The sequence below is a fragment of the Tympanuchus pallidicinctus genome, unplaced genomic scaffold (genome assembly GCF_026119805.1).
Source record: "Tympanuchus pallidicinctus isolate F22 unplaced genomic scaffold, pur_lepc_1.0 scaffold18, whole genome shotgun sequence".
Lineage (NCBI taxonomy): Eukaryota > Metazoa > Chordata > Aves > Galliformes > Phasianidae > Tympanuchus > Tympanuchus pallidicinctus.
In genome coordinates this window covers 9297675-9325031 of record NW_026294699.1, presented here as the reverse complement: position 1 = coordinate 9325031, position 27357 = coordinate 9297675, and the positions used below count along the sequence as shown (strand labels likewise).

Genomic DNA, 27357 nt, shown 5'->3' with positions numbered 1-27357 from the left:
GAAAAAAAAAAAAAGCACGAACTCATAGATCTTGGTTGTCAGAATTGCTACGAGGAGGAAGTTGGAGGTGCTTGCAGTGAGAGCGCAGCCCACGCCGTGCCCTTGCTCAGGGTGATTCACTGGCTTTTCTCTGCTGGGAAAGCAGGAGCAGGTTGTGTTTAAAGAAAAAACAGAAATGCACGTGGGCTGTGCTTCATAATGTGCGTTAGGCTGAGATCACCTAATGCACAGCCTGTCCAAAAGTAAGCTGAAGGCAAGCCGCTGCTCTGTCTGATCTTACTGGCACTGCTCCCTTTGCTTCTTTTTCTCCTGGTCCTCCTGATAGCTTTCTGAATTTCTCTGGGATTCACAAAACTGTTTTCTCTGCTGTGTAAAAGAGAGCAAATGGACAGGTAATTATTTCCTGTGTATTTTTTCTGTGCTCTGCAAAGCAGAGATTAAATCCTCCTCCAAATAATGAGTTAAGAAGTTAACAAGAGATCAAATTAATAATAGGGAAAATTAAATGTTCTTGCTGTTGTCATTTATTGGGAATTTTTTGCCTATGCCTACAATAACTGTTGGGAAAAACTACATATATAAGTATTTTTCAAACTGGAACCAGATGGGGAAATGATAGCCTGTTTTTCTTTGTGGGAGGCTGTGTTTTCACGGTACGCAAGTAACTGGAGGCACATGAAAACCAAATTTGCCTTTTGAGGCTTGTCCTCCCTATCTCTTCCAGGAAGGACCGGCTTTCAGTGCTCTGAATTTCAGGCTGTTGTATGAGCAGGAGGTTGGCTGCTGGTGGAGCTGTGGGTTGAAGAGGAACAGGTAGCTGTGGAGCTACAGTGTGCTCAATGAGAGATAGGGATGGGGACCAGCTGGTCCTGCTGCAGCAAATGCAGCTGGTTCAGGGAGCATGGTTCATCTTTGCTTCAGATCCTTCATAAAGCCATACAGCCTAGCTTTAACAACTAAGTTATTCTTGGTGACGTGCAAGTTCATTGAAGAGCAGTCTTAGTTTTTGGAGATCCAGTGGCATGTCCAGTAGATAGAGGGGTCATCATTATCCTGACCTGCTGATCTGGTCCACCTATGTAGCAGAAATGCTAAGTCACAACCTGAAACAGTGATTGAGCACCTGATGGGAAGGCAGGGCCAACCCAGGGAAGCTCAGGTGCATGCATTGCAATGCAATGCACCTGAGTGACTGGGAGGGGTGCAGCCAGGATCCACCCCTTCCCAGACCTCATTTAAGGGTTGGCAGTGAAGATGAGGGGATTTTGCTGGAGATCCCTGCCTGAGGCCTTCAAAAGGTAAGCAGCTCTTTTCTTTCATTTCTGTGGCTGCTGCATTTGGGCTTGTTCTTGTTTGCTGTAGCTGAAGGCTTTGTCACCCCACTACTATTGTGGTACTTTTCAACCCATTATAGCTTTACAAGGTGTGACCCTGGGGACCTGCTGGGACCAAGGTACTGTGGTTCTGGATCCATCAGTGAGCTGGGCTTCTGTGAAGAGATTGGTTCATTCTGTTGCATTGCTATCCTGGGATAGCAGAAAAGGCTGGGTAGCTTCTTCTGTTAAAAATCATACTCTTTATGGGCACCTCACTTCTTGCTCTTCTGTGCCCGTTACTTAACAGCCCTCAACCGTGTTTAGTGGCGTGCAGCCCGTTGTTCCTTCTGTACCAACATACAGTCTGCTGCAGAGAATCTGAGCTTCTCATACCTACTGCGTGTTTGTAACAATCCGTGATTTAAAAAATAAAAACCAGCCAAACAAAGAAGTCTAACCTGTAAAAAAGTTATGGGTGTAGGTGCCCATTTTCTGACAGAGGGGTTTGGTAACAGTGCAGGGGACAGAAATGTAAGGAATAATTGTTTTTGGGCCTAGAACCAGGAAAACTACTTTTCCAAATTAATCCAGTGAGAGCCATGAATCCACAGTATTTCATATCACACTTCATAAAACTCCAGTCATAATCCATAAAACTGACATTATTAGATTAAAAACCTCAGTTCCTCCTATAAGGAGCTCGCTCATTAGACATGCTGTAGTTTTATAACCTTAAAGTTCCTACCCAATTACCGTGATTAATACTGTGCTTTAATAAAAAATTTTTAAAAATCACCACAGGGGTTGATACCATCTGTTTGTTATAATTGCACATTTAAATATCTTCCAGCAAGAGAAGGACACTTGGTAAACAGGAATCAGAGCAGAACTGGGAGATCACAGCCTGTCCTCCACCTTCCCACCTCTCCATAGAAATGTACCTGGCTTGGTGTGAGCATGATGCACAGTGCATATAGGCTGTAGTTACTGCACACATCAGCAGTGGAGCAGCAGCACTGCTGTGCCCTGCAGCCCCGTGGCTCCTGAACATCTCCTGAAGCTGATGGAATGGATTCAGGGGAAGGCATGAAGATTCTTGGAGGCTGCAGCACAGCTCTGCTGTGGAGCGAATAGAAGGCCCTGGGGAGACCTCACTGTGGGCTTTTGGTATTCGGAAGGAGCTTAGAAACAAGTTGGAGAGCGACTTCTTATATGATCTGATAGTGATAGGATGAGGCGGAATGGTTTTAAACTAAAAGAGTAGAGATTTAGGTCAGATGTTGAAGAGAAATTCTTCCCTCGGAGGCAGCAAGGCTCGGGCTGTGCTGCCCAGAGAAGTGTGGGTGTCCCATCCCAGGAGGTGCCCGATGCCATGGGTGGGCCCTGGGCAGCCTGAGCTGGTGGGGGGCAGCCATCACACAATGGAGTGTTGGAAGTGGGTGGGCTCTAAGATCCCTTTCAACCCAACCATCCTTTGAGTCATTCCACGATTCTATGATTGCCAGAGATTCAAGTGCTCGGTCCGTGGGGAAGTAAAATCTTGGGAAGCTTGGGGATGTGCCTCAAATTGGCCAGCACTGAACATGCGTGCTTTTTGTTTCCCTTCTTAGAGATCTTTGAACCGTGTTACCATGAGTTGTGCTGCAGATAGACTCCAACATTCCTGAGAGCAAGCAGGAACAGACCCAGCTCTGCTTTGCCACAGTAAGGAGGGCAGGGCACAGAGGCTAAGGGCGTTTTATGGTGAAAACAAAGACTTTTGTAAGTGGGTACTGTTAGCCAAAGCAAGCACTGGTTGGAATCACAAATGATCTGCTGACCCTGGGGTGCTGCAGAAAGCAGTGGTTGCTCAGCAGAACTTCAGCCCTCATGTTGGCTGGACAGATCTCACAGCCACCACCTGCATCCTGCTATGGAACATTGGTGGGACAGCCAGCCCTCCTTGTTGTGAATAACTGTTTTCCTGGTCATCAGCTTCCTAGCAGGGGTGCCATTGGAATTTATTTGCACAGAGCTCTGGGAGTCACTGTGTACCCCCTCAGGCAGGGGTAGCATTACTGTGCCTTCTGGCTCAAGGCTGGGAGAGCTGCAGCTAAAAATGTGTCGGGTTCGTGGTTCCACCCACAGACCAGAAATCACCAAACCTGTATTATTTTTGAATCCCCTGCTTTTGAGGGCTGGTGGAAATAAGATATCTTGCTTCTGACTTCCAAGCAATAAAGAGGTGAATCACTACTGAGCAAAGCCTCTGCTGGACCACCCAGTCGCTCCGTGCAAAGCTGTAAAGCAATCCTCAGCAGAAGTGACAAAGTGGAGACCGATTTTCTTGATATTACTGTGATTGTGCGAGGCAAATCAAATGGGAAATAAAGCATCGGGGCTCGCTAACAAAGTGGCTAACTGAGAAGTGTGCTAATGAATGCAGGCTGATTAACATGCATTGAACTGAAAGCTAAACTGCGTACGGGTCACAGGGGGAACGCAGAGCTTATTTACTCTTCTGAGTACAACATGTTACGTTCAAGACCCAACATGTGTGGGTAATTCAGATTTAAATGCTTTCTTCCTCCTCATAGTCCTGGATAATTATCCAACTCAGGATAAATAAGTTAATTTATTTTTGTTTTTACTAAATAATGCTCAGGGCTTTTGTTACTGCAATTGGTCAGATCTCTTTTTTTTTCTTCTTTTTCTTTTTTTCTTTTTTTTTTTTTTTTAAGGATTATGTGGACCTGCTGCTGCAAATTCTTGCCAGGGCCTTGGCAAACTGTAACTTGCAAGTCACTGTGTTGTTTTTTTTTAAAGTGCCAATCTCAAAGGGACATAAATGATAAGGTTTTTAACATTTATTTGCTGTCATTTTTATTAGTTTTTGTACATATTTTTAATACAATGCAAGCTGAAAGTCTTCAGGTCAGAACTGAGTGTGTTAGTGATGTTTGGATTGTAGAATTGTATGTTGGGTGGCCACCTCTTATTTTCAAGCATAGGGCCCCAACAGGATACCAAGTACACAAAAATGAGCCTCTTTCACGGGAGGACTGGGCACGTTGGGCAAGAGCCCTCAAGAGTAAACCGTAGGGCATTAGCATTTGGGCATGTAGGTATTTTGGGGTGACTTGTAATTAAGGCATTCGATTTGTAATTGGGAGATTTTGGTCCTGTTTTGGGCTCTGCTGCAAGAGTCCTTAGGTGATCTTGACTGAGTTTCTGTAAGGTGATTCCCCAGAGAGACTTGTTGAAATTAGGTGCTAAAATTCTTCCCTTCACTGCCTGTTACACAGCTGTTTTAAATTCTAATTTTATTTGCCCTGTAGTCTTAGATTTAGATTTCTTCAGAACAGGAACTGTGTCTTACCACGGGGCCTAGCAAATCCAAACTGTGTTGGTCCATGTTGCAGTAGAGCCTCTTCATGTTATGTGAGTGTAACAAAATCCTGATAACAAGCCCTGGGTAATCCCTAAAGGCTGTGGAGCTCCCACAGAGCCCTTGCTCCCCATGAGTCCCAGAAGAGCTCTGTTCAGAAAGAGATGCCTCGCTCAGAGCCAAGGGCAGTTGGAAGGAATGTGCATAAAACACATTGCAGCCTTCATGGTATCTCCCAGGGTTCAGCCAAGGAGCCACCACTTGGGTTGTAGCTTTTTGGTGGTGTTCGTCGTGGGGTTTTGTGTATGTTAAGAAGGCAGACTCAAAGGAGTGCTTTGTGGGGGAGATGGGAAGTTTTTGATGGTCTCCAGCTCACCAGCAGTCATCTGATGTTTCCCTTGAGTCTCCAGCTGTCTACAGTTCACAGAATCATAGAACTATTTGAGTTGGAAGGGACCTTTAAAGGTCCCTGTCCAACTCCCATTTGGGTCTGCTTGTCTTTGGGTCAGATCATTGGGTCACCTCACTGGGTCTCCTCTGCAGGGTATCCGTGTGTCCACAGTGCTCAGAATTCCCCCAAAACTCCATCACTTCTTCACTGGTGGGAGATTGAGGGCAGGCAGTGGTGACCCCAATTTGGCAGCAGCATGGTCCCCGCTGCTGGGGCATCGTTGTTCCTGCTGTCTTGAAAAGTCTTCCTTGACTACATGCACTAAAAATCATGAGTGAACAGTTCATGAGAGGATAAAGCTCAGCTGTGTAATGGAGAAGTGTTCTTTAAATAGAATGATCATGGTACCAATCAGAGTTACAGCTTTCAGCCCAGCTGGAAGGTGGGAGGTTCTCATTAGTTGCTCTGAAGTCTGCAAACTCAATGGCTTTATTACATCAGAGCATTATTTTTCAATATGTAATGCATGAAGTCAGCTTTGTCTTTTTTTTTTTTTGTGGGTAAGATGATGGGACTTTCTTCTTTCTTATTTTTTCCTTTTTGTTTTAATACGTCTGAAGAGCAGCTAGTTAATTAGCAGAGCCAGGGCTAAATTCTAAGTAATGTGACTTATGGGACAGGAATCCAGATAGTTCTCAAAACTGAAATAGTCCTGAGCAGTCATCAGCTGCTTTTCCTGTCTCTATGTGTGGGTTCCCATACTCTGCTGTACACCAGCACCCTGCATTACTTGCAGCACATTCCTACTCGATGGCAAGGCAGTCAGACTCTGGCAAGGAAAGGATTGGACTGGTGGCTGTTGTGCTGGCAAAGAGTTTTGGATCAGCTCTCAGCATCTTCATGGGACTGGTTGCTGGCTGTAGGAACTCAGTGGGGCAGATAGAATGGAACATGACATGTAGGGCAGCACACCCTCTGATAAGGAGCAAAAATCTCTGCGCTGTGCTTGGGGAAATTGCTTGTGCTTACAGAGACTTGTGTGCATGGTTTGCTTGCAATAGGAACTGGGTGCTGCAGAGGAGAACCAGCAGTTGTTCTGTGTGCTTGGTTTATGGGGCTGCAATGAAGGGCTCTGTGGAGCTTGGGGTGTACCTTGAGCAGAGGTGCAGCTGCATCTTCACTGCAGCTCATGGATGGAAATGGCAAGGAAGTGACATCATGCAGCTGAGGGAAGGCTGCAAAATGAAGCCATATGCTGCGAAGATGTTTCATGGCCAAGGCCAAATGGGCTGTGCCCAAACACCACTGCTGTGCACTCATTAGGACTTGCTGGAGAACTAGGGTGCAAGAAGGTTCCTTCTGTTTTTCAAGACATTGTAATAGCAAGAAGAAGTAATGTGTACCTACAAAAGGTCTTTTTTCCAGTGTACACAAATATTTACAGAGACTCCTCCAGAGGCTCACACATTTTTCCACTTTCTATTCCTCACACATGAAGAAAGTTCTCATAAATGGGCAATAAAAGCTAAAATTAAAAACGCCTCTTAAAAAAAAAAAAAAAGCATGCTTCTATATTTAAAGCTGCTCTTTAATTAGAAAGTCCAATATTTCCTTTTGAAGGGTTTCAGAAACATTGATTTCATGGATACGTGGACATCATGGGGATGATGAATGAGCCCTTGTTGCTGTGTGGGGTTGGGAGCAGGAGGAGTTCTGCTTTCTCCTTGAGGTATGGCATGGTGAGACCTGTCTGGGTCACCTGTCCCAAAGCTGTGTGATGAGCAGGGGGTCTTGTGCCACTTTCCCATTGCAGTACACTTGCACTTGAGTTCCCCTGGTAGAGGAGCACCAGCTCAGCCAAGGGGAGAGCTTTGGTTGCTGCTGTGTGTTTAGGGCTGCTCAGACCAGGCTGGACTGAGGACCGGAGCCACTCCAAGCGTTTCTAAAGCTGTTTTTAAGGGAGTTGCATTCAACAAATCCTCAAAGAGGTGGGAGCTATTGAGGCGTCCTCCAAACTCTACAGCACCGTCTGCTTCCTTCTTTCCACTTTAGGTGCTGCTGATCATCAGTGGGAACCTGAGCTTCCTCAACTGGCTGACCATCGTGCCCAGCATCGCCTGCTTTGATGACCACAGCCTGGCCTTCCTGTTCAGCTCTGGGCGTGGGGGGGTGAAGGAGCGTGTGCTGCAGCTGCAGGGCAGCAGTGAGCAACCCCCCATAGGGCTAGGTGAGTTCTGGGGAGGAGGGAAGTGGCAAAGAGGTGTGCTTAGCTCAAAGGCTTTCTATCCTCTCTTTCTGGAACAAACGTGAGTGGACAAGGAGAAAATTCTGCCCCCTACGCGGTTCCCTCTGGGATGTGAATATTATCTGAACGTTGCACTCCTGACAGATGTGTGCAAAGCCAGCAGCTGGTTTGTAAATCTGTGCTGTGTCGGTGCCACTAGAGGGCATGTCCCAGTGCAGGTACAGTGCTGCCTGCATAGGGAACGCAGCTGGGTTCCTGGCTTTGTGCTCACCAGCCAGCATCAGATTCCAACTTGAAATAAGTACTGTAGAATTGCACCATTTCACTTGTGATCTGTTTTATTTTATTTTGACTATTTAAAGTCAAAGATGAAACACCCAGTGCAGTTTTGGGGCAAGGAGCCCATGGGCATCAGAGCATAAGTAACTGAGGATGGGGCTGGACTTCCAGGAAGAGCAGAACTGATTATTGATTTACTGTGGGGCCAGCAGCTCTTCCACGGGCTGAAAAGAGAGCTCAACATCCTGCTTGGGAAAGGAGAGCAGAGCAGCTGCTCCTGGCTATGCCTACAGGGAGGGAATTGCCCCAGAGCATCCCAGATTCCCCAGAAGTAGGATGGAGGCAAACTCCTGTTCATACCAGGAACACAAGAAAGCAAATACGAGGGGGTTTGTAGCTTACCAACAGGGATTCATGTTACTGTGATGCTTCCCTCTGGAGGGAGTTTTCAAACAGCCTGGCTTCAGGAGGTGCACAAGCAGCACGGGGGTATTTTTCATGGGGCTGTGTAACAGATGTACAGTTTTATTTGTAGTGTTTTTGTAAACCGCTTACTAGCGACAAATTGCCTGTAATATCAACAACAATCACAGATGCTCATTTTTAAATACACTGAACATCTGTCAGAGGAGTGAAAAATGTCAACAAGACAAAGCATCTGTCTCTAGTCCTTTCTCCCGTACCAAGAAATGCAGCTTATTGGCCAGAGGCAATGCTTCCCACAAGGCTGATGTAGCTTCATTAAGTGTTCTGTGTCCTATATTACATATTTGGTTGGGATTGGATTGTAAATGTGTCCCTGTGCTGGAATTTAAAACAAACAAAAAAAAATTGGGGAGGAATTTTAAAGCAATATGGATAAATATTCAGTGTGAATTTGGTTTTCTGCATGTTTTTCTGCAAACAAAGCAGAGGCTGTTGAGCTGGCACTGATGGGCTGTGTGGCAAGAGGCTTAGAGGAACTCTCACCCCTGGGTCACAAGAGCAGAAGACAGGAGGGTGTCCCACTTGTGACCTGGTTTAACAGGATCTGACTACATCCTCATGTGCGTATTTCCCACTGGGAGCTCCAATTCCCACCACTAGTGCTTGGCTCCCATCTGCTCATCCAGACCCTGTTGGCTCATGGCCTTTCCCAAGTCTTGCTCCATCCTCGCTGTATTCTCCAGTAGTAAGCCCTTTTCCTTCTGTGACAACGTTGCTGTCACCCCATAGGTACAGTGACAATTGCAGCATCAGGACTGAGAAGGGCAGGGTCCTGTGAGTCCTTTAACTGCAGGAGGTGGAGGACAAGCAGTGTGTAGGGCCAGAAACTGACTCGTGGAGCTGGGTCACAGTTAAGGGATCGTGCAGTGCTCTGGGGCTGAGCCTGATCCTTGCTTGCAGCTACAGAGTTCACTGAAGAGACAAAATGCTGCCCAAGCACCCCACAGTGGAGCAGAGTGATGGGGGGAGGCATCTTGGCGAGCTCCTTTCCAAATCCAGTGCTGCTCCAGAAATGTTCTCAGACTAAACAATTATTAATAGCTTCTGAGAGGGGTTCAAATAAACATCCCTCTCCTGCAGAGATAAGGGGAAAGCTGTGTGCTATTGCTTTGAATCTGATCCGTTGGCTGTTAATGTTAAACAAATTAAAAACGGCCATAAACATAGGAGCTCTTCAGAGGTCACCGCTGCTTATTTGTCTGATTGCAGCAGGTTTCTCCCTAACTCCAAATGCCACGTGAATGCAGCCCGGCCAACAGAGCACTGCTCCTGCATTAATGATAAGGGGTAAGGAACTACATAGGGAGGAGAGGGGTCTGGATAAGGACAGAGAGGGAAAGGCAGAAACGAGTCTGGGTGGTAGGAGCTAGATACAGCCCAGGAGATGATGCTGAGCAAGGTGCAGGTGCCAGCTGTGTTCTTTCCCCACTTCCAAGGCAATGATTAATCTCACATTTTAGACATTTTTCTTTTTAGCCCTTTCTCAGACTATTTAGAGAAAGGCAGATCTGCTCAGCGATAGCAGCTGGCAGCAGCACCGGCTGTTTGCTCCTGGCTGCGGGGCAGAGCTGGCTGTGGGCAGCACTCACATCCCTCTGCTCTGCTCTCGTGTCCCCCCAGGATGCCACATCCGCAGGGTGGTGAACATCTCCTTTGGGCTCCTGATCGCCTACCTCAGCGTGCCTGTCGTCATCAACCTGCTCAGCTCCAGACAGGTTATGAATACGTCCTTCAACCCCCTCAGGATAGTCAACACCTACGGAGCTTTTGGCAGGTATTGCATTTTAATGGCACGCTACAGAACCATAGGGTCATCCAGTCCAAATTCTCCCTAAGGCAAGTTCCCTGGAGCACATTGCAATGGGACACGTCCAGGTGGGTTTTGAATATCTGTGGAGAAGGAAGCTCCACCTCCTTCCTGGGTAGCTTGTTCCAGGGCTCTGTCACCCTCACAGTAAAGAAACTTCTCATAGAGCTTCCTGCGTTCATTTGTGATGCTTGTCCTGTAGCTGGGCACCACCAAAAAGTGCCTGGCCCCATTCACTTGACTCCCACCTTTTAGATATTTAATAGAATCGTTATAAAATGATTGGAAAAGGTCTGTAAGATCAAGTTCAACCATCAACACATCCGCACCGTGCCCAATCATGTCCTTCCTTATAAGGCCACTCCTCATACTACTAAGCATTGATGAGATCCCTCGCTTCCCCAGGTTAAACAGCCCTGATTCTCTCAGCCTTTCCCCTTCAGGAGGTGCTGCAGGCCCCCACCATCTCTGTAGACCTCTTGGTTCTCTCCAGCAGTTCCCTGTCTGCTTCGGACAGGGGAGCCCAGCGCTGGGTGCAGTGCTCCAGCTGTGGCCTCCCCAGGGCAAAGCAGAGGGGATGAGAACCTCCCTCACCTGCTGGCTTCACTGTGCAATGCCCCCCAGGGTCCCATTGGCCTTCTTGGCCAGCAGGGCACACTTCTGGCTCACAGTCACCTGTTGGCCACCCGGACTCCCATGTCCTTCTCATAGAGCTTCCTTCCAGCAGGGTCATATAGCTCTCCACTGTCAGCAGCAAGAAGTGTGGTCCAATAGCCTTAAATCCAAACAGGAATCTTTCCAGTAGCCGTAGACTTGGAATATCTGTTTATGAGAGAGAAAGAGAAGAAGGAGCAGGTTTCTTTCCCACTGAATTATAATTTGTTTTCTTTGAGCTACTTTTAGTGAGCTCATTATACTGATGGAGCAGATGTAATAGCGGGATGAAAATATCCATAAGAGAGTTCATCCAGTGGATATTCCTCACCATCACCAGCCCACTTTATTTATGGTGAACTTCTCTTCCCGTGCGCACGTTCGCTGTCCCTCATGTAAATATTCACATAAGCTGTTGGGTAGCAGATTTAAGGCCAACAAAAGGAAGTGCTTTTTCCAACGAGTGACTTGGGGAATTCATTGCTACAGGAAACTGCGGAGACAAAAGTATAAATGGGCTCAAAGAAAAAAAAGAGCAAGACAGATGGAGAGGACAGGCTCAGCAGTCTGGCTGCTGCTGTCAGCTCAGGAAATCCCACTGAGGGCTGCGAGATGGGGCTGGACAGGGGAAGCACCTCCACCTGCATTAGGAACCTGAGTCTGGGTTCTGGAGCACAGGCCAGCAAGCTTAGGCAACCTGCAGTCCATGGTGAGTGCTGTCCCACTGCCTCTCCTTGATCAAAACACCTGTGAAAATGCTGAGAAACACCTCATGCTTATGGAGAACTAGCCAACAGAGTAAGGCAACCTTGTCCTGAAAGCTTGCAGCTGGGGAACACAAGGCAAAGGGCATCAAGGTGAAATGAGCAGAATGGCTTATGTGCCACCACAGAGGTGACAACAGAGCCAGTTCTTTCTGCACGCATCTTGGGTTTGGCTGTGCTGCTGCCTTCCTTCCCCAGGGGCTGCTCTGGGTTGGTGGGCTGTGAGCAGGTCTTGTAGGAGGAGCAGCAGTAATAAGGCTTTTAGGAGAGCATCAGGTTGGGAGGAGCAGAGCCCCCTGTGAGCTCTGGAGGTGCAGAGCACACCTGCAGGACATCACATGGATAGGCTGTTGTCTCCGATGTTTTGAACTGCAGACATTATAGGAAAAATAACAAACTTAGAGGAAAAAAAAAAAAAAAATTAAAAATACCAGTGCTAAAAGGTTATGGAAAACACTGAAGTTTCTCCATTTTTTCAGAGAGAAAGAAACAACCCCTGAGCCTCTTTGAAGGCTGGAGCGGTGAAGCTACGGGAGATTGTTTTCTTTGGGTTGTTGTTAGTTTTCTTCTTCAGTCTATGGTTTCTGCTTCAGCAGTTACCAGAACCTAAAGAGCATGTGATGAAATGCTGCTGTAATATGTTTGTAATTCCAGCCTATGTAAACCAATAAAAAGAGGATTGCAGCTTATAATGAATATACGATTATGTGAAACTTGACATATTTTGAATCGCACAGTAGGAACATACTTTTATTAGTAATTTGGTGTCCCTGATTTACAGTGTGTTTCTAACCATTGGGCAGCTGGCCACAGCTCATAACTCAGCCCAGTGTACAATATGGAACTTGGCTGGAGAATCCAGAAATCTATTAAACGGAGGTAACAATTATAAGCTGAGATGCGCAGCATTCTGTGGGCTGGAGGCATCTATCACTGGAAAACATCGAGGGAGAAGGTGGTGTCTGTGTGTTTCCAGAGTTTCAGTTTTAGGGCTGTAGGGGGAAGGACCAAAGAAATGAAAAATGAAAGGGTGTCAGGAGCTGCATGGTTTGGATAAGGCAGAGTTTGTGTTTGTGAGGAATATCAGCTCTTCTGCGTAGATGGAGCATCACTGCCAGCTCATTGGAAACTCAACAGTCGTGTTTTCACATGGGCTTAGCATGGCCTGGACAGTTTGCTATCTGCACTGTCCTACACCTTGCTGTGCAGAGAAAGTGAAACCCAGCAGCAGAGGGAATGCGTGTGACTTGCCATAAGGTTGAGTGCTTTTCAGCGCAGATTCAAAATGTCTACTGTGTTTCAGGGGCGTTTTTTTTTTCCTTTCTGCTTTCCTTGGCTTGATTTGCAGCAGTTCATACAGTACCTCCTTCTCTTGCTGAGGAATAGCTCTGTGAAACCTCTCTTGTGACCAGGAAGGAGCATAGGGACTGGTGGTGGTGGTGCCCTAAGAGCCAACTGCAGAAGTGAAGGCTCTGGGGAGACCTGCTAGCAGCCTTCCAGTATCTGAAGGGGGCTGTAAGAAAGAAGAGGACAGACTCTTTAGCAGGGTCTGTTGTGACAGGATGAGGGGAAATGGTGTAAAACTAAATGAGGGGAGATTTGTACTGGATATAAGGAAGAAGCTCTATGCTAATGGCAGTTGAGCAATGGCACAGGGTGCCCAGAGAGGTGGCAGTGCCCCATCCCTGCACACACCCACGATCAGGCTGGAGGGGGCTCTGAGCACAGATGTGGGTGTCCCTGCCCAGTGCAGGGAGTAGGACCAGATGGCCTTAAGTTGGTCCCTTCCAACTCAAACCGTTCTATGATTCTATGCCAAAGAGAGAAGTTGGCCCACGAAGAGAATGAAAGTCATAGAATCACGGGATCATTGGGACTGGAAAGGACCTGTATGGTCACCAAGTCCAACCCCAAGCCATCACCACCACACCCACTAAACACCGTCCCTAAGTGCTACGTCTACCCTTGACTTGAGACAGATAACAGACCTGATGTTGTGTTCTGCAGCATCACCAAGGAGAGAACTGAAGTCATCCTCCAGGGAACGTCCAGCCCAGACCCCAATGACCCCGCTGCTGTCTGGCAGGAGTATGACTTCAAGTGCAAGCCTGGGGACCTGTGGAGAAGGCCATGCTTCATCTCACCCTACCATTACCGCCTGGACTGGCTGATGTGGTTTGCGGCCTTCCAGGTACGTGCATCCCCTGGACCAGGGAAAGCAATCCATGTGAATTTACAATGTGCTTGGGACAGGGGGTGGTGGATATTTGAAGCCTCAGCTAACTTAATTACGTTTTTTAAAAAAATTGTATTCCTAAAGGATGTCTGCTGCTGTGAGGCTTTTTAATTGTTTCTCAGCAATAACAAGAGTTAAAGAGATGGAGGTAGTGCCTGTCCTTGACGTGGGCAGCCATTGCTCTCTGTTCAGCATAGGGACGTGGCATCCTCACCTGGCAGCCACAGACAGGTAAATGGGTCTCCATTAAGGAAGAGAAGAGGGGAATTATTGTAAATTAATTTGTTAACATCCAGTAGCCTTTTCTGCAAAATGGCATGACCAGGAGAATGTAGAGTAGTGTTACAAAGTTGGGGCTCATGGCAGTGGTGTGAGCAGCCCCATTTCTTCCCTTGTTTTCACGTTCCTTCCCGGCGTTCTTCCTCTTTCTCTCCCCCTGCCCCGAACTTCACTGTTTTTTCTTTGTGGTATTTTCATTTAGATGCCTCTTAGATTCCTCAGTGATGACATAACATCGCTCTTTGGCTATGGTTTTATATTTACCCCGCTAGTTTTTTTGTGTGCTGGAATTTCATTTAATCTGCATTAGGTATGCTTATCCCTCAGCAAGACGACAGCAAAGGTTAAAGCTCTGGCCAGCAGCGTTGCTCAGCACTAAATGACGGTGCAGAAGTTGGAGCTGTTGGTTTAAAGCTTCCTGCTTTTCAAGAGCACTCCAGCATGGAATCACAGCATGGTTGGGTTGGAAGGGACCTCACAGCCCTCCCAGCCCCACCCCGTGCCATGGGCTGGATGCCTCCACCAGATCAGAATGCCCACGGCCCGAGGAGCCCAAATAAGCACAAGGCACTGATACTACAGCATCATGGCAAGTGTGTGCTGGTGCTGAGAGACATTGCCACGCACCAGCCCTGTCTGTCGGCGGGCAGCAGCTGTGCACTGAGTGACAGTGATGTATGGGGCAGCCTGGGGACGAGCAGGAAGAGGAAATAACACAGCCTCATTTGCATCTTTATGATTATTTTTTTAATGCACCAGGAGGTTCCCTGAAGTGCACCTATCAGCCTGGGGGCTGTTGGGCCGTGCACATGCAAAGGCGTCTGTCCGCACCGGCTGATTAGCAGTAATTAGTGCTCGTGCACAGGAGATGTGCTGTCTCCTCCTGCTGCGAGGTTGCCACGAGGCCACAGATCCTTTCCATAGCAAGATGTGGGTGTTCACACGGCCTCCCACTGCAGCTTGGTAAAGAATTTCCCCCTAATATCTGATCTAAATCTCCCCTCTTTTAGTTTAAAGCCATACCCCCTTGTCCTGTCACTATCTGCCCATATAAAAAGTTGCTCTCCTCCTGTTTATAAGCTCTCCTCAAGTACTTCAAGGCTGCATGAGGTGTCCATGGAGTCTCCAGGCTGAACACCCCTGGCTCCCCACCTGTTTCAGTAGGAGAGGTGCCACAACCTGTGTGTCCTCATGCCCTCCTCTCGACCCCTTCCATCAGCTCCACAATTCTCGGTGCCAGGGACCCCAAGGCTGGACAAGGGCAGAGCAGAGTAGGGGGACAGTTCTCTCCCTGCCCCACTGCCACCCGTTGCTGATGCAGCCCAGTACTCTGTTGGCTGCCCCTTTTCTCACTGCTCAGATCGAGTCTGGTAAGGCAGTAGGAAGGATGAGGAACCAGAAGCCAAAAGCCCAGCAGAAGTTTGTGCAGTCGGGTGAGTTCCACAAAGCCCATACAGTAGTTTATGGAGTCCATAAAACCAAGTTCCTTCAGCCTCTGGATTAGGTTTAATTTGTTTTTAGAAGTTCTGGATTTTTTCACCCCGCTGTTTGCCGCCGTCGCGGGGTTGGTGCTGGAGGCAGCCGCTTAAGGACCTGCCATATCCCGTTCTGACAGGCTGCAGAAAAGTCCAAGGAGTTTGGGGGAAGGTATTTACCATCCCTTTGTGCTGCTCCTGACAGGTTCCTCTTTGCACCTCATCACCGCTTGACATACGACGCCGTCCTCCTGCACAGCTCCCACCTTGGCTGTAACTGCAGGACGTGCTGTGAGCCCACTATGGGGGAGCCAGGGAGAGCCAATGCTGCCCTGCTCTGAGCTGCAATTAGCAGTTGGCTGCTAATTACCAGAGTGCCTTGATTATAAGTAATGTAACGTGGCATTATTTTCCAGGAAGCAATGTTTGTGATGTTAATTTTATTACTCAAATACAGTATGCCATTTACAATTGAGGAAGAGGTCTAAAAGCCCCCAGTGGTGCTGCAGGTCTGGGTCTGAGCAGATAGAAGTGAAAAGCCCCCCTCCTGAGCCAAGCATCCTAATTTGGGAAGGATGCAGCCAGTTGGCACGGGTGCAACAGAGGGGCCTACAGAATCTTGATTCCACAGCGACCATGAGAATAGCTCTGCATGCTCTGGGAGCAGGAGGAAAGGCAGCAGAGCAGGTTTGGGATGTAGGAAAACCTACCGCAAAGTGGAAAGTAACAATCTGTTTTCTGGGTCCCTGTGGAGAAGGGAGGAAATAATGGGCTAAGTGGCAGAATATGATTTAATCTCGGGAAAATTCAGGTTAAGCGGTAGGAAAAAAGTTTCCAACAGGAAGATAATGCAATGGCAGAATCTGCAACTGGTTGTTTTAATGCAGAGATCTCGATTTTGCTGGAAAGAGATTGTTCAAGCATTGTGTGCCCTCCAGCTGATGGCAGCACTCCTGTAATCATCTGACTTACGGTGGGTGTTCGTAGGGGCTCCATCACCACAACCCCAAATGGAGCCATGCTGTGCTACTGGTACAGAAAGCACTGTGGGCAGATCTGCAGCAGCCTGTGGTGGGTTCAGCATCGGTCAGAAGTAACAACCAGAAAACAAAATACTGCTCATGCTTCAGGGGCTTTGAGTTGGTCACTTTTCCTGGTAGCAGGATGCCTCAGGCTTGGCAGAAGCACCTTGTTTGTAGAACAAGACGTGTTCTTCACCATTGGGCAGCAGTGGAAAGCTTTCAGTGCTCTGAATAATGAAAAATCAAAGGAAGGGATTCTTCTCTCCTTCCTGTGGCATGAAGGATATTTCTTCTGTTTAGACTGTGTAAGCTTTCCATAGTGGGGTCTGCGTCTGGCCAGTGCAGAAACATGCTTGTGCTGCTCACCAGGTCGTAACCAGACAGAAAATAACAACCCCAGCACCATCTCAGCGCTGTTTGTTAAAGCTCAGTGTTCTGTTATACCTTGAAGTGACTCCAAAAGTATCCAGGTGTCGGGATGGTTTTTGTGCAGAAGGTGTGCAGCTAAAATTCAGATCACTTTGTTTCATGTGTTTGTGAAGAAGTGAACTGGGAATTGTGTTACCTCGTGTTAACTGAGTACAGGGCACAGGATGCCAGTGTGCCTTTCAGATTGCACATCACCGTGTCCTAAAAGCCCTCTGAAGTGGCATGTACTACCACTAAATGACAGCAATTGTGGGGCACCTAGGAGAAAGGTGTGTTTGCCAGATGTGATGGATGAGTTTATGGGTGCAACTCAGCTGACTCCCAAAGAGAGAACAGAAATGTGAGCAGCGGGACAGGGGAGCTGGGAAAGGAGGCTTCACCTTCCTGCACGCACTGGGAGAGCTGAGAAAAAGAAACCCGATATGGAGAGAAGGGAGATGAATATTTTAATAAAATACTGTATTCCAGTGTCTGTTACCTGGGTCTTCCAGCCAGGAGGTACAGGAAAACGCTGCATGGCAGCAACGTGCAGAAGGAGGTGTGTGCAGGGCAGTAAAACCTAAACCCCATGCACAGTGCACTAGGCACAGCCTTTTACATTTCCTTTCCTTCCCCTCCTAAAAACACAGACTTCGATTGACTTCCATTTTCCATTGCCACATTCAGGTGGTTTGGTCTATGTGCAGAATGTAGGAATTATATTTTCTTTGTTTCGCTGGGGTCAGTTGTCTCCCTCTGGGGACGCTTCCCTGGAGGGGAAAGCATCTTAAGGGGTGGCTCTTGGTGGGTTGGGGAAAATGCCCACTTAAATGGTACAGTGAGAACAGTACTGCAGAGGAATGGTTTGCCTCTTTGGGGAACTCCTAGGAAGAGGGTGAGTTGATGGGAGGTGATGGAACCTGGCCTTGGGAGGTGATGGGAACTGGTGGGACATGGTGTAGCCTTTAGCCTTCCTTGGTTAATCCTCTTGGGTAGAAGGATGGCAGCAGGCACTGAGATGGAGTTCTAAGAAAGCAAAGCTTTGTGTTGGTTGTGCTGTTCCTTCTGTGCGATATGGTTCATTCCTCTAGCTGATAGCTCAGCTTCTCCAAATAGTGAGTGCTGAGGTCACTCCTAAACATCAGTGTAAGCAGAAATATGAGTGTTGGGTGAAAACATCCCCAGTGGTGGAGTTACTGCTTTGCATCCACAATATGGGTAGGCTGTGGTGCCAGAAATGCCCCTTACAACAGCCTGGAAATGCAAACTCCCCCGCCATCCACCCAATGTGAGAACATGCAGAGCTCCCAACCATGCAAAATCATAATGCAGGGCTCCAATGCCAAGTTTCCAGCTGTTTCCACATGTGCATCTCAGAGTTACCTCCTCCTGTGCGCCTGTGCCAGGACTGAGATTCAATAAAATGCCACACTAATCCACAGTCCTTTTCCATTAAATGACCAATTAAACCTGGAGGAAAAGGGTTCTTATTATTATTATTTCAGTTGGGAATGTGTTCCCTGTAGTGCTGCGTGTTGGGTTTTTTTAATATATTTTTTGTGATTATTTTATTCTCTTTTACATTATCTCTGCAGAATTTCATTGCTGCTGCTGCTGCAGTAGTGGTAATTGGGCTTAAAGTCCTATAGGGTTATGAAATACATCTGTATGTAAATGAATGCATTCAAGGTGAGAATTCTGTGTTTATACACTGGTAAAATGTGAAAACAGTGAAGCTGGTGGATGTAAATCATTATGGAGATGCTGGAGAATAGAAAAGGTTACAGAGAAATATGGGTGCAGCATTGCTGCATGGTAATGGGGAGGCTGCAGCGATGCACACAGATGGGGACAAGGAGCAAATCCAGTCCCAATGATGTGTTCTGCCTAAAGCCTGGTTCAGGGAGCTGCTTTTCTCATGCCTTTTCATTGTGTTGATGCTGGTGTTGTATGCTGGTCCCAGTGCCAGTGTTCCTGTCCCAACAACAGCAGGAAAATGCCTGGGGGTGTGCTTTGCCCTTGGCTTTTCCACCTGAAATGGCCAGGGATGCTGTAGGATTTCCACTTACAAAGATCCAAAACCAAAAGCTGGACCCACCATGCACATCTTAGTGTCATTAAATACAAGAAGCTCCTGGCTTCTTGTATTTAAAGTTTTTGGTGGTTCAAGCTCTGACTCTTCCGTTTTTGCTCAGTGCCAGGTGAGTCCCTCCCATCCAAAATATCACAGATAGGTATAGCAGCTCAGCACAGAGTCTGCTCAGTCTGCTCCCAGTGGAGCCACAGAGAGGAACTGTCACCTCCACGATGCTGCCCTGGATGGAGCCCAAATCACCTGGGCTCTTTCTTTCCCCCTTCACCACCGTATCACTTTACTGGGTAATGAGTAAAGCAGCACAGACGTGAGCACAGCCCCACTGCTCCCAGTGCTCCCAGCATCGCGCCGTATCCAGGCCGTGGTGCCGGGGGAGCAGGGGGGGCCGCGCCGGGTGGAAATTTCTCACCGCAGACCTTGCTGGGGCCAGACATGCTGTAAATTTTATAAGAAAAACACTTTACAAACCAGAAGTCCAACTCTCGTGCGCATGGAGCCGCTAATTAATGGTTTGGAGAGCGGGCAAGCCAAGGAGCCCATTCCGCCATCACCGAGCCCTGTGGGTTTGCAGCAGGCTCTGAAGAATTGAGGTCCTCTGTGCAGCTCTGGCTTCTCACCCGCAGGTTCCTTGCATATCAGGCAGTGCCACTAGGAAACTTTCTACAAAGCTGTAGTCTGAAATATCTGAGGCTTTCCTCTTAGCTTGTGATGAGCACAGGTCACAAGCTCTGTGAGGTAGCACTGCTGCTTGATGGAGCTTCCCACCAGAATTTGGGGCTTTGCGTCTCCTTTCTCTGCCATTTCCCTTAGCAACGGAAATAACAAACTGCCATTGTAAAAGATTTGCAGAGTAACTTTGCATTGATGTTCTGCAGTAGTCACACTCTTGCAGGTACAAATGCTGGGTTTAGCTTTCCCACAGTGTCCCCTACTGCTTGCATTAAAAAATCCAGTTAGGTGCACATTAAAAAAGGGAGAAAAAATGAGTATAAGGCACTGAAAGTCACCAGAAGGGGAAATGCTTTTTATGGAGCCTTGCAGGGGGTGAGGAGCTGTCATTCATGGAGGGAGGTAAATACGGAATCAAAATTGGCAGCTCTATGTGGGCTGCAGCATTCTAGGGCTGATTTATTTGGTTTCAGTGGTAGCAGGAAAAAGGGCATGGCACAGATGTTGGAGGTAGTCTAGGTAGCTGAGAATCCAGGAATAGAGAATTCACTTCTATTATTTGTCTGATAGCACAACAGGGAAAGCAACATATTTTGAAGTGATGGATGAATTCTCAGTGGGTCTCAGCCTTGAGGTTTTGGACCCTGCACGGTCTGATCGTGCAGCACCAGCAAATCTCTCATTTGCCATTGCAACAACTATACTCCCTGCCCAGTGATCACACAGATGTGTTTAATTCTTTAATTAAAGCTAAAAGGTGCCTCACATCTGTATTTCATCCTCTTTCTTGCAGACATATGAGCAGAACGAGTGGATCATCCACCTGGCTGGGAAGCTGCTGGCTCAGGAGGAGGAGGCCCTGTCTCTGATAGCAGCAAACCCATTTGCGGACAGGGATCCCCCACGGTAAGTGCTTGGGGCAGGCTTCTTGGTAGAAAGCACCTGGGCTGCACATTCAGCATAAGCGTTCCAACTGGAAAGAAGGTTATGGCAAGGTGGGGGTCGGTCTCCCAGTAACCAGCCACAGAATGAGAGATGATAGCCTCAAATTGTGCTGGGGCGTTTCGGGTTGGATATCAGGAGAAATTTCTTCTCTGAAAGAGCGGCTGGGCATTGGAACAGGCTGCCCAAGGAGGTGGTTGAATCACCATCCCTGTTGGTTGATTGCTCTTTGTGTTTGATGCCACGCGGGTGGTATTTAATAGGGCAGTTTAAATAACTTGTCTCCCTAGAGATCTGGTGCTCAGTACCATGATGGGGACAAGGGACACATGGCTGGCCCCTTCCCAGCGCCCAGCACTGCTTCTCTTGGACATGGATCCTACCTACCACGGTGGTTTCCTGCCCCACAGCCTCAGATTTTTTGCCATGATCTCTTTGCAAGGTCAGATCAAAAATACCATTTCCAGCAGCCTATTGGGATACTTCAAAGATGAAACAGTCCTGCAAAAATAATTGTTTTTGTTGACACTTGTCTTGGAATTGTTTGCATTTTCAGTGACAAAGCAAACATCATCAAGTGCAAAGCACAGATGAAAACCACAAGGTTTTGTACAAAAGGAAATTTTACACAAAAGTGTCTATTTTGTTGATGAAGTTATTTTTAGCTGAAAAAATATTTTAAGGGAATTTTGGATCAACTCAAGTAATATTATGCTCTTGCTAATGTTTTCCATTTGAGGTTCTCATGATGCATTACAAACAGGGATTAAGGTTCCCAGCACCATGTGAAGTGAGCTTCCTTTTGAAGCAGAGCTGTGCTTTTCAGTTTTAACATAGTGTGTCCCCAAAATCTTCTATGGGGAGACTTTTCTAGCTTAGACATTAAGAATTTCTTTCCACCTTTTACCAAAGTGCTTTCTCTTGGATATGGGATTCAGTATATGTTGAGATTGTATATATGTATGTATACAGAAAAGACCACAAGATACACAGCTTGAGACACCAGTGAGTGTCCCAACTGAGTATTTCTTAAAACCACGTTTCTGAGGATGCCCAAGCAGCCAGAATGGTCTCGTGCAGCACTAGTGCCCCATCAGAGCATTACTGCAGGCTGATGGTGACACCCTCCAAAGTTAGGAGCTGAGACTGCTGTAAGATCAGTTATTTGGGATTTTGTATGGATTCCCTTTTCAGAGCCCATATTCTCAGTGCAGCCCTCCCTGTATGCTGTGTCTGGGTGTGTAGTCCAGGTTTTTGTGCCATGGCTCCTTGGGCTGCACGGGCAGCAGGTTATGCACACAAATGATTACATCCTGACTGCAGCCCAGGAGATTTCTTGGAGAGCCTGTGTTAACTACTGTTCCAAAAGGCGTGCTGGGAGATACCAGCATGTCCCTTAGCATGGATGGGTACAACTTTGATACCGTTTATGAGGGATTTTAGCTCTGCTTGGCTGGGAGAGGGCTGCTCTGGGACCTGCAGGACTCCTCTGGGGAGCATTTGGGAGATCATGGTGGGGTACGAAGTGCTGGAGGAGCCGTTGGAGGCCTGTATGGTGCTGGCCCTGTGTCAGAGCCCCCAGTTGGAGCTGGGTGTCCCCCAGTGCCAGCAGCCAGATGTGGGTACCATCTGGTGGCAGCTGGCAGTGAGCAGGGCTCGGCGGCGACAGAAGCTCTCCGTAATCCCAGAGCTGTTTATTGCCCAGTGCCAGCAGTGCTGCTCCCTTTTCTCACCGCAGCCGGAACTACAAACATCACAGCAGCTCAGAAATGAGACGTGCATCACATCTTTCAGGGCTTTGCCACAAAGGTCTGCACCTCTTTTGTGTGTTCTGGCATCGGTGGTGTTTAAAAACATATAAAAAGCTTATAAGTTTTTAGTGTGTTCTGTGACAGGTGAGGAAATTGTATTTTCAGGAATTTAAAATGAAAATACAGCAAATCTTTATCTTTGTTAGCACTTACAGGATAGTGACTGCCGAGTTTTCAAGGGGCACAGGCAGGTCAGCGATGGCAGAGCAGTGTGTTGCTGTGTACTGCACACAGTGCTCCATATCTCGGCAAACAGGGCTTTGATTCATGCAGTACCTTGCTCTAACCAATGCTCAGACTCTGTTTTCACTCCTTAGCAGCTAGTTTATAGTAGGAAAAGATCAGCATCCAGTGCTGGTTTTATGTGTCAGCTGCCTTTGCTCTGGCATTACTTTTGCTTTAAAAGCTTTTCATGGGCCTAGTGTATTTTTGGGTGGCTTAAAATAAAAATAACAATTTACAAATGCTCCTTTTGGCCCAGCCTGGAGTCCAACGCATTGCTTCACCCTGTTTGCTGCTCATGTTTCTGATTTGAGTGGGCCAACCCCAATACCTGAGCTGGCTTCCCTGCATTGCACCCAGGTGTGAGGACGTGACTTAGTCCCTGTTTGTTATTTGTGCTTCTTCCATTATTGTTTCCTGCTAGCACATGGAAACTGATCATTTGCTTTTCTTTTTTTTCTTTTTTTTTTCTTTTTTTTTCTTTTTTTTTTTTTTTTTTTGTAGTTTTTATGCCCCTTCCCAATTCTGCTGAGTTTACACTTCTGCCATTCATGGCCGGCACACTCCAGCAGCTCTGGCAGCCCCTTCTGCTCCCGCATTCGTTCTGCTCAGGCAGGCTCCCTCCCTGCCTTGCTGGAGCTTTCTTCCTGCATTTCAGAAATGCCATTTCCTCACTGGATTTTAAGCTCCCTGAAGCAGAGTCCCTCCTGCACCCCCATCCACCCAGAGAATGCTGTCCATAATGGGTAACACTGTGGTGTGAGAACAGTTGGAGAACAGGACAGACTCAGGGTAGGGTCTGTTATGGTAGGACAAGGGAAATGACCTCAAAATAAAAGAGGGGAGATTTAGACTGGTTATAAGGAAGAAGGTCTTTATGCCACAGGTGGTGTGAAGTGGCACAGGGTGCCCAGAGAGGTGGCAGTGCCCCATCCCTGCACACACCACGGTCAGGCTGGATGGGGCTCTCAGCACTGATGGAGCTGTGGGTGTCCCTGTTCAGTGCAGGGAGTGGGACCAGACAGCATTAATTAAGCATTATCAGGGGTCCTTTTCAACTCAAACCATTCTGTGATTTTATAAGCAAGGCATCCAGTGTGTGATCCTTAAGAACCTTTCTAGCCCAAGCCATTCAGTTATTTTTTAATTTCAACTCCTTAGCAGCATTGAGTTGAGCACTGGATGTGCAGATTCTCAGTGCCTTTTTGGTGGTGTAATTTCATTCGAGTCGCAAGCAACGACCTTAAATTTGAGCCATAATGGTAATACTTGAGAAGAAGAGAGAATTCCAGAGCTCTTGGGCTATGGAAGGGTCCAAAGCTGCGCTGGGTGGTGTGGGGCTGTCACTGCAAACCTTAATGCTGCTCATGCCCACCTCCAGCCATCGCCACTCCACTCCCTTCAGTAGCTGCTTTCCTCCCAGTTCCCCCTCCACTCTAAGGGGAATTTTGAGACTTAATTATTTTCATTCCCTGCTAGACTAAATAATTAGGGGAAGGGACTGTTTTCCATAAGAACATTACGCTCCATACTCCGCGGAGTTTATTCTGTTAATGGAAACTCTACACCTTAAATAGCCAAGGGACTTTCAAAATGAGTTAATGCCTTCGAAATGAAATTTCTGAGACCAAAGTTTGTAGGTTTCTTTACAACTCTAGAAATTATAGTATTTTTTCAAGTGTGATAAACTTAAAATGAGAAACAGGTGACTGATTAAAAATGAGGGCATTGTTGAGCACCCGGCCTAGCTGAGTGTGAAGCTTTACTTCAAGCAAAGTGATGTTTGTGGAATGTAGATTTACAAAATATTATTGTGCAGCGGATAGTTCATAAAACACCCGCCGTCATAAATCTGAATGGTGGGGCTTTGGCTGAGAAATTAATAAGTGTTTAACGCACCGTCATGGAAACAGCCTGCAACAACGAGAGAAAACAAAAACGGGGCTTTGCCTACAGGGGGAGGAAAAAAAGTATCGATTTTATTTTGGACCTGAAGTGTTCAGTGTCTCTGATATTAAATCATGTTCACTTAAGGACTTTTATTCCAATTATAGTCACGCTCTGTTGGAAGAGCCCCAGCGTGCAGCCGAAGCCCTGGATTTGTCGCAGCGGTGTTATTTATGGTGGCAGTGCTTCCAATTTGATGCTACCTGACTGGGAAGGGCTGTGTCCTAAACTATCTATTTACAGCCCTGATGAGCACAGAAGAGAATCAGAAATTATGCAAACCAGCAGCTGCTCCCTTGGGTGCAGGAAAAGAGACCTCCCCAAAACCTTGGGGAGAGGATGGCGTGGGAGGAGGAAGGCTCTGGGCTCAGCCCTGGGGTGGTCGAGTTGGTTTTAGGAACACTATGGAAGTCGTGGTGCTTTTTTAGAGTAAAAGACCAAAAAGTGTGTTTTTTTTAAATAGGACAAACAAACAGAAGTCCATCCCAACAGGGGCAACAGTCATCCTGTAACTAATGAGTGTGGTGCAGAAGGAAGGCAGGAAGCAGAGGATTAAGGGAAAGTATGTGTTGTAGGTGTCTTCTGCAAGGAAAAGATGTTTTTTGTATGTTTCCCATGAAAAGCCGTTTACCCGCGATGAGACCTGTCCTGGGAAGTGATGCAGTTCTCAGGGGTGAAAGAGTCCCAACATGTTCTTTTGGCTGTCTTGGGTTTTATTGCTGCTCCCTACATACGGGGACAATGTTAACAGAGCCACCTCCATGGTGGGGACCGATCTGCTCCATGCCTGCACCTGCAGAGACTGTGTGCTGGCCCCATGTCCAGGGGAATCCAGGCAGTGCCTAAGCCTGGTAGATACCCACGTTCCTTTCCCACTAGGTTTGCTTTGCTAAGAATCATAGAACAGAGTCATAAAAACACTAAGGTTGGAAGAGACCTCTGAGATCAAGTCCAACCATTAACCCATCCCCACCGTGCCCACCAGAGCGTGTCCCTATCACATCATGTTCTAATTTGTCAGATGGAGGCAAAACAAGACATTTTGCCCTCTCCCAAGAGTTTTGAGGATGAGATGCTCCAGCTCAAGGGCCAGACCTTTCAGGAACCTCAGAGAAAGAGAAGTCAGCGACATGGAAAAACAACCCATAAAACTGCCCTTACACTGCGAGCGGTTCGTGGGCTGAGTTGAATTTATGATCGCTGCTGCTCATGGGGCTAGAACAAGCAGGAGAGCCAGTGATGGAGGCTCTGCTGCTTTAATGAATTTGTACTTTCCACTGCCACTTGCTCACTGATTTACAGTGAAGTGGGGAACCTTGAGATAAAAAAAAAACCAACACATCGAAAGGACGCCTCGTGTTTTGGTTTCTTTCTTCCCTCTCCCACCCCGGCTTGCCCTGTCAGGCCATTAATTCTAACAGAAAACACCGGCTCTGGTTTTTTCCCTCGAACCCCTCAGCTGTTGCAGGGAGACAGCTGCACCCTCTGGAACTAATTACAGCTGTCTGGGAGATTTAGCCCTCCCTCGCAACAACTCCAATATTGCTGCTAATTTTTAACACGTACAGTTGGAAGATGTCATAATAGGCTGATATATGATCGAATCTTAAAAGTGCTGCAGCGCAGCTGCTACCAGGCATCTGCTGGGATGAATATATTGATTTAAAAAATAATGCAAAGTATTTTTAGCCTCTCTGCCCTTCCCGGGGCTGAAGCCTTGCCTGGTGCGGGCAGCGATGGAGGGCACGTGCTCACCCAGGAGGCAATGGCACAGGGACACGTGTGGCTGCTTCACTTCTGCAGTGGAGCTGGCAATGGGATGCTCTTTTCCCTTGTCTTGCATCCTACTGTTGTCATAGCAGAGTGGGTTTTCAGTCTCCTGGAGGAGGAGTGTCTGGTTTGCTTTATTATGACCGTATCACGCTTTTCATGGGATGATTTTGCTCTGGTGTCTCCTATTGGACCTCATCTGGGCTCGGCTGGATGCCTCCTCCGTGTAGCTGCTGCCACTGCTTCCCAGCAGGTCAGAGAGAGCTCGAGTTGTGTTCACTTGGTAAATCCTGGGAAAGTGCTTGCAGCGAGGAATGGCCTCCCTGACCTTCCTGACTGCCTCTGAAACATGAGCACTGCTCATCCCTCTGGTATGAGCAGAGGGCATCAGTCTCCTTTTAACAAAGATGAAATCAAGCAGCTTCCTCATAAACTTCTTGAAGATGTTTCCCTTGAGCAGCAAGGCTCTGCAAGCTGGCACTGTCCTGCACTCACAGGAGCCTCAGGGACCTTTGGATTCCTTCCACTACCCCAAAAGGTCTTTGCATGAGCCCCAAAGTTGAGGGGGGGGGAGGAAGCAAAAAACTAACATTTTTTGTAAGGCAAACTGCAGCCCATAGCAGTTCCTCATTCTGTGTGCATGAGGTTTGTATGGGTTGCAGCTGTGCAGGTCACCAGGTGATGTTTGCAAACTGTGAGCCCTGGCTTGGTGGGTCCCTGGTGTTCTTGCTCCCTGCATTAGGGAGGAGGGAACATAGAGACTGCAAACTGAAACTTCGGAAATGAGGCACCCAGGTAGCTTATAAATAGTGGGGGAGCTTGTAAACTCTATGAGCCCTGAAACGAGGGGCTCCAGTGAGTATTAAATGCTGCAGTTTTTACATCAGTGAGCCTCACGAGTCAAGACTGATGATGGTTACAAGCTTTCTGTGTTTCTCCCCTACCCCAGGAAGGCACAGGGAGGACGGGCAGTGGATGCTCTGCCTTGATGTCCTGGTGTTTTGTGCTCAGAGGTTTTTCTGCTGCAGTTTCTCAGCTTTCACAGGCTGTGAGCAGCTCAGGATTTATTGTGCATCCTGATGCAGGTGGGATACGGTGGGACAAATGGGCTGTTTGGTTTGGGGCTGGGGCTCACGGAGACCTCTCAGGTTTGTTTGGACTCTGAACATAAG

At 47.5% G+C, this 27357-nt stretch overlaps 1 protein-coding gene across 4 annotated transcripts in view; it reads left to right on the top strand.

The window, feature by feature from the left end:
- The window catches only part of LMF1 (lipase maturation factor 1), a 159838-nt gene that overhangs the window by 130199 nt on the left and 2282 nt on the right, over positions 1 to 27357 (top strand). For all 4 annotated transcript variants that reach the window (XM_052679640.1, XM_052679643.1, XM_052679642.1 and 1 more), the window contains 4 exons: positions 7127 to 7301; positions 9705 to 9858; positions 13317 to 13500; positions 20287 to 20399. In XM_052679640.1, coding sequence (XP_052535600.1) covers positions 7127 to 7301; positions 9705 to 9858; positions 13317 to 13500; positions 20287 to 20399 — 626 coding nt within the window. The remainder of the gene's footprint in view (positions 1 to 7126; positions 7302 to 9704; positions 9859 to 13316; positions 13501 to 20286; positions 20400 to 27357) is intronic.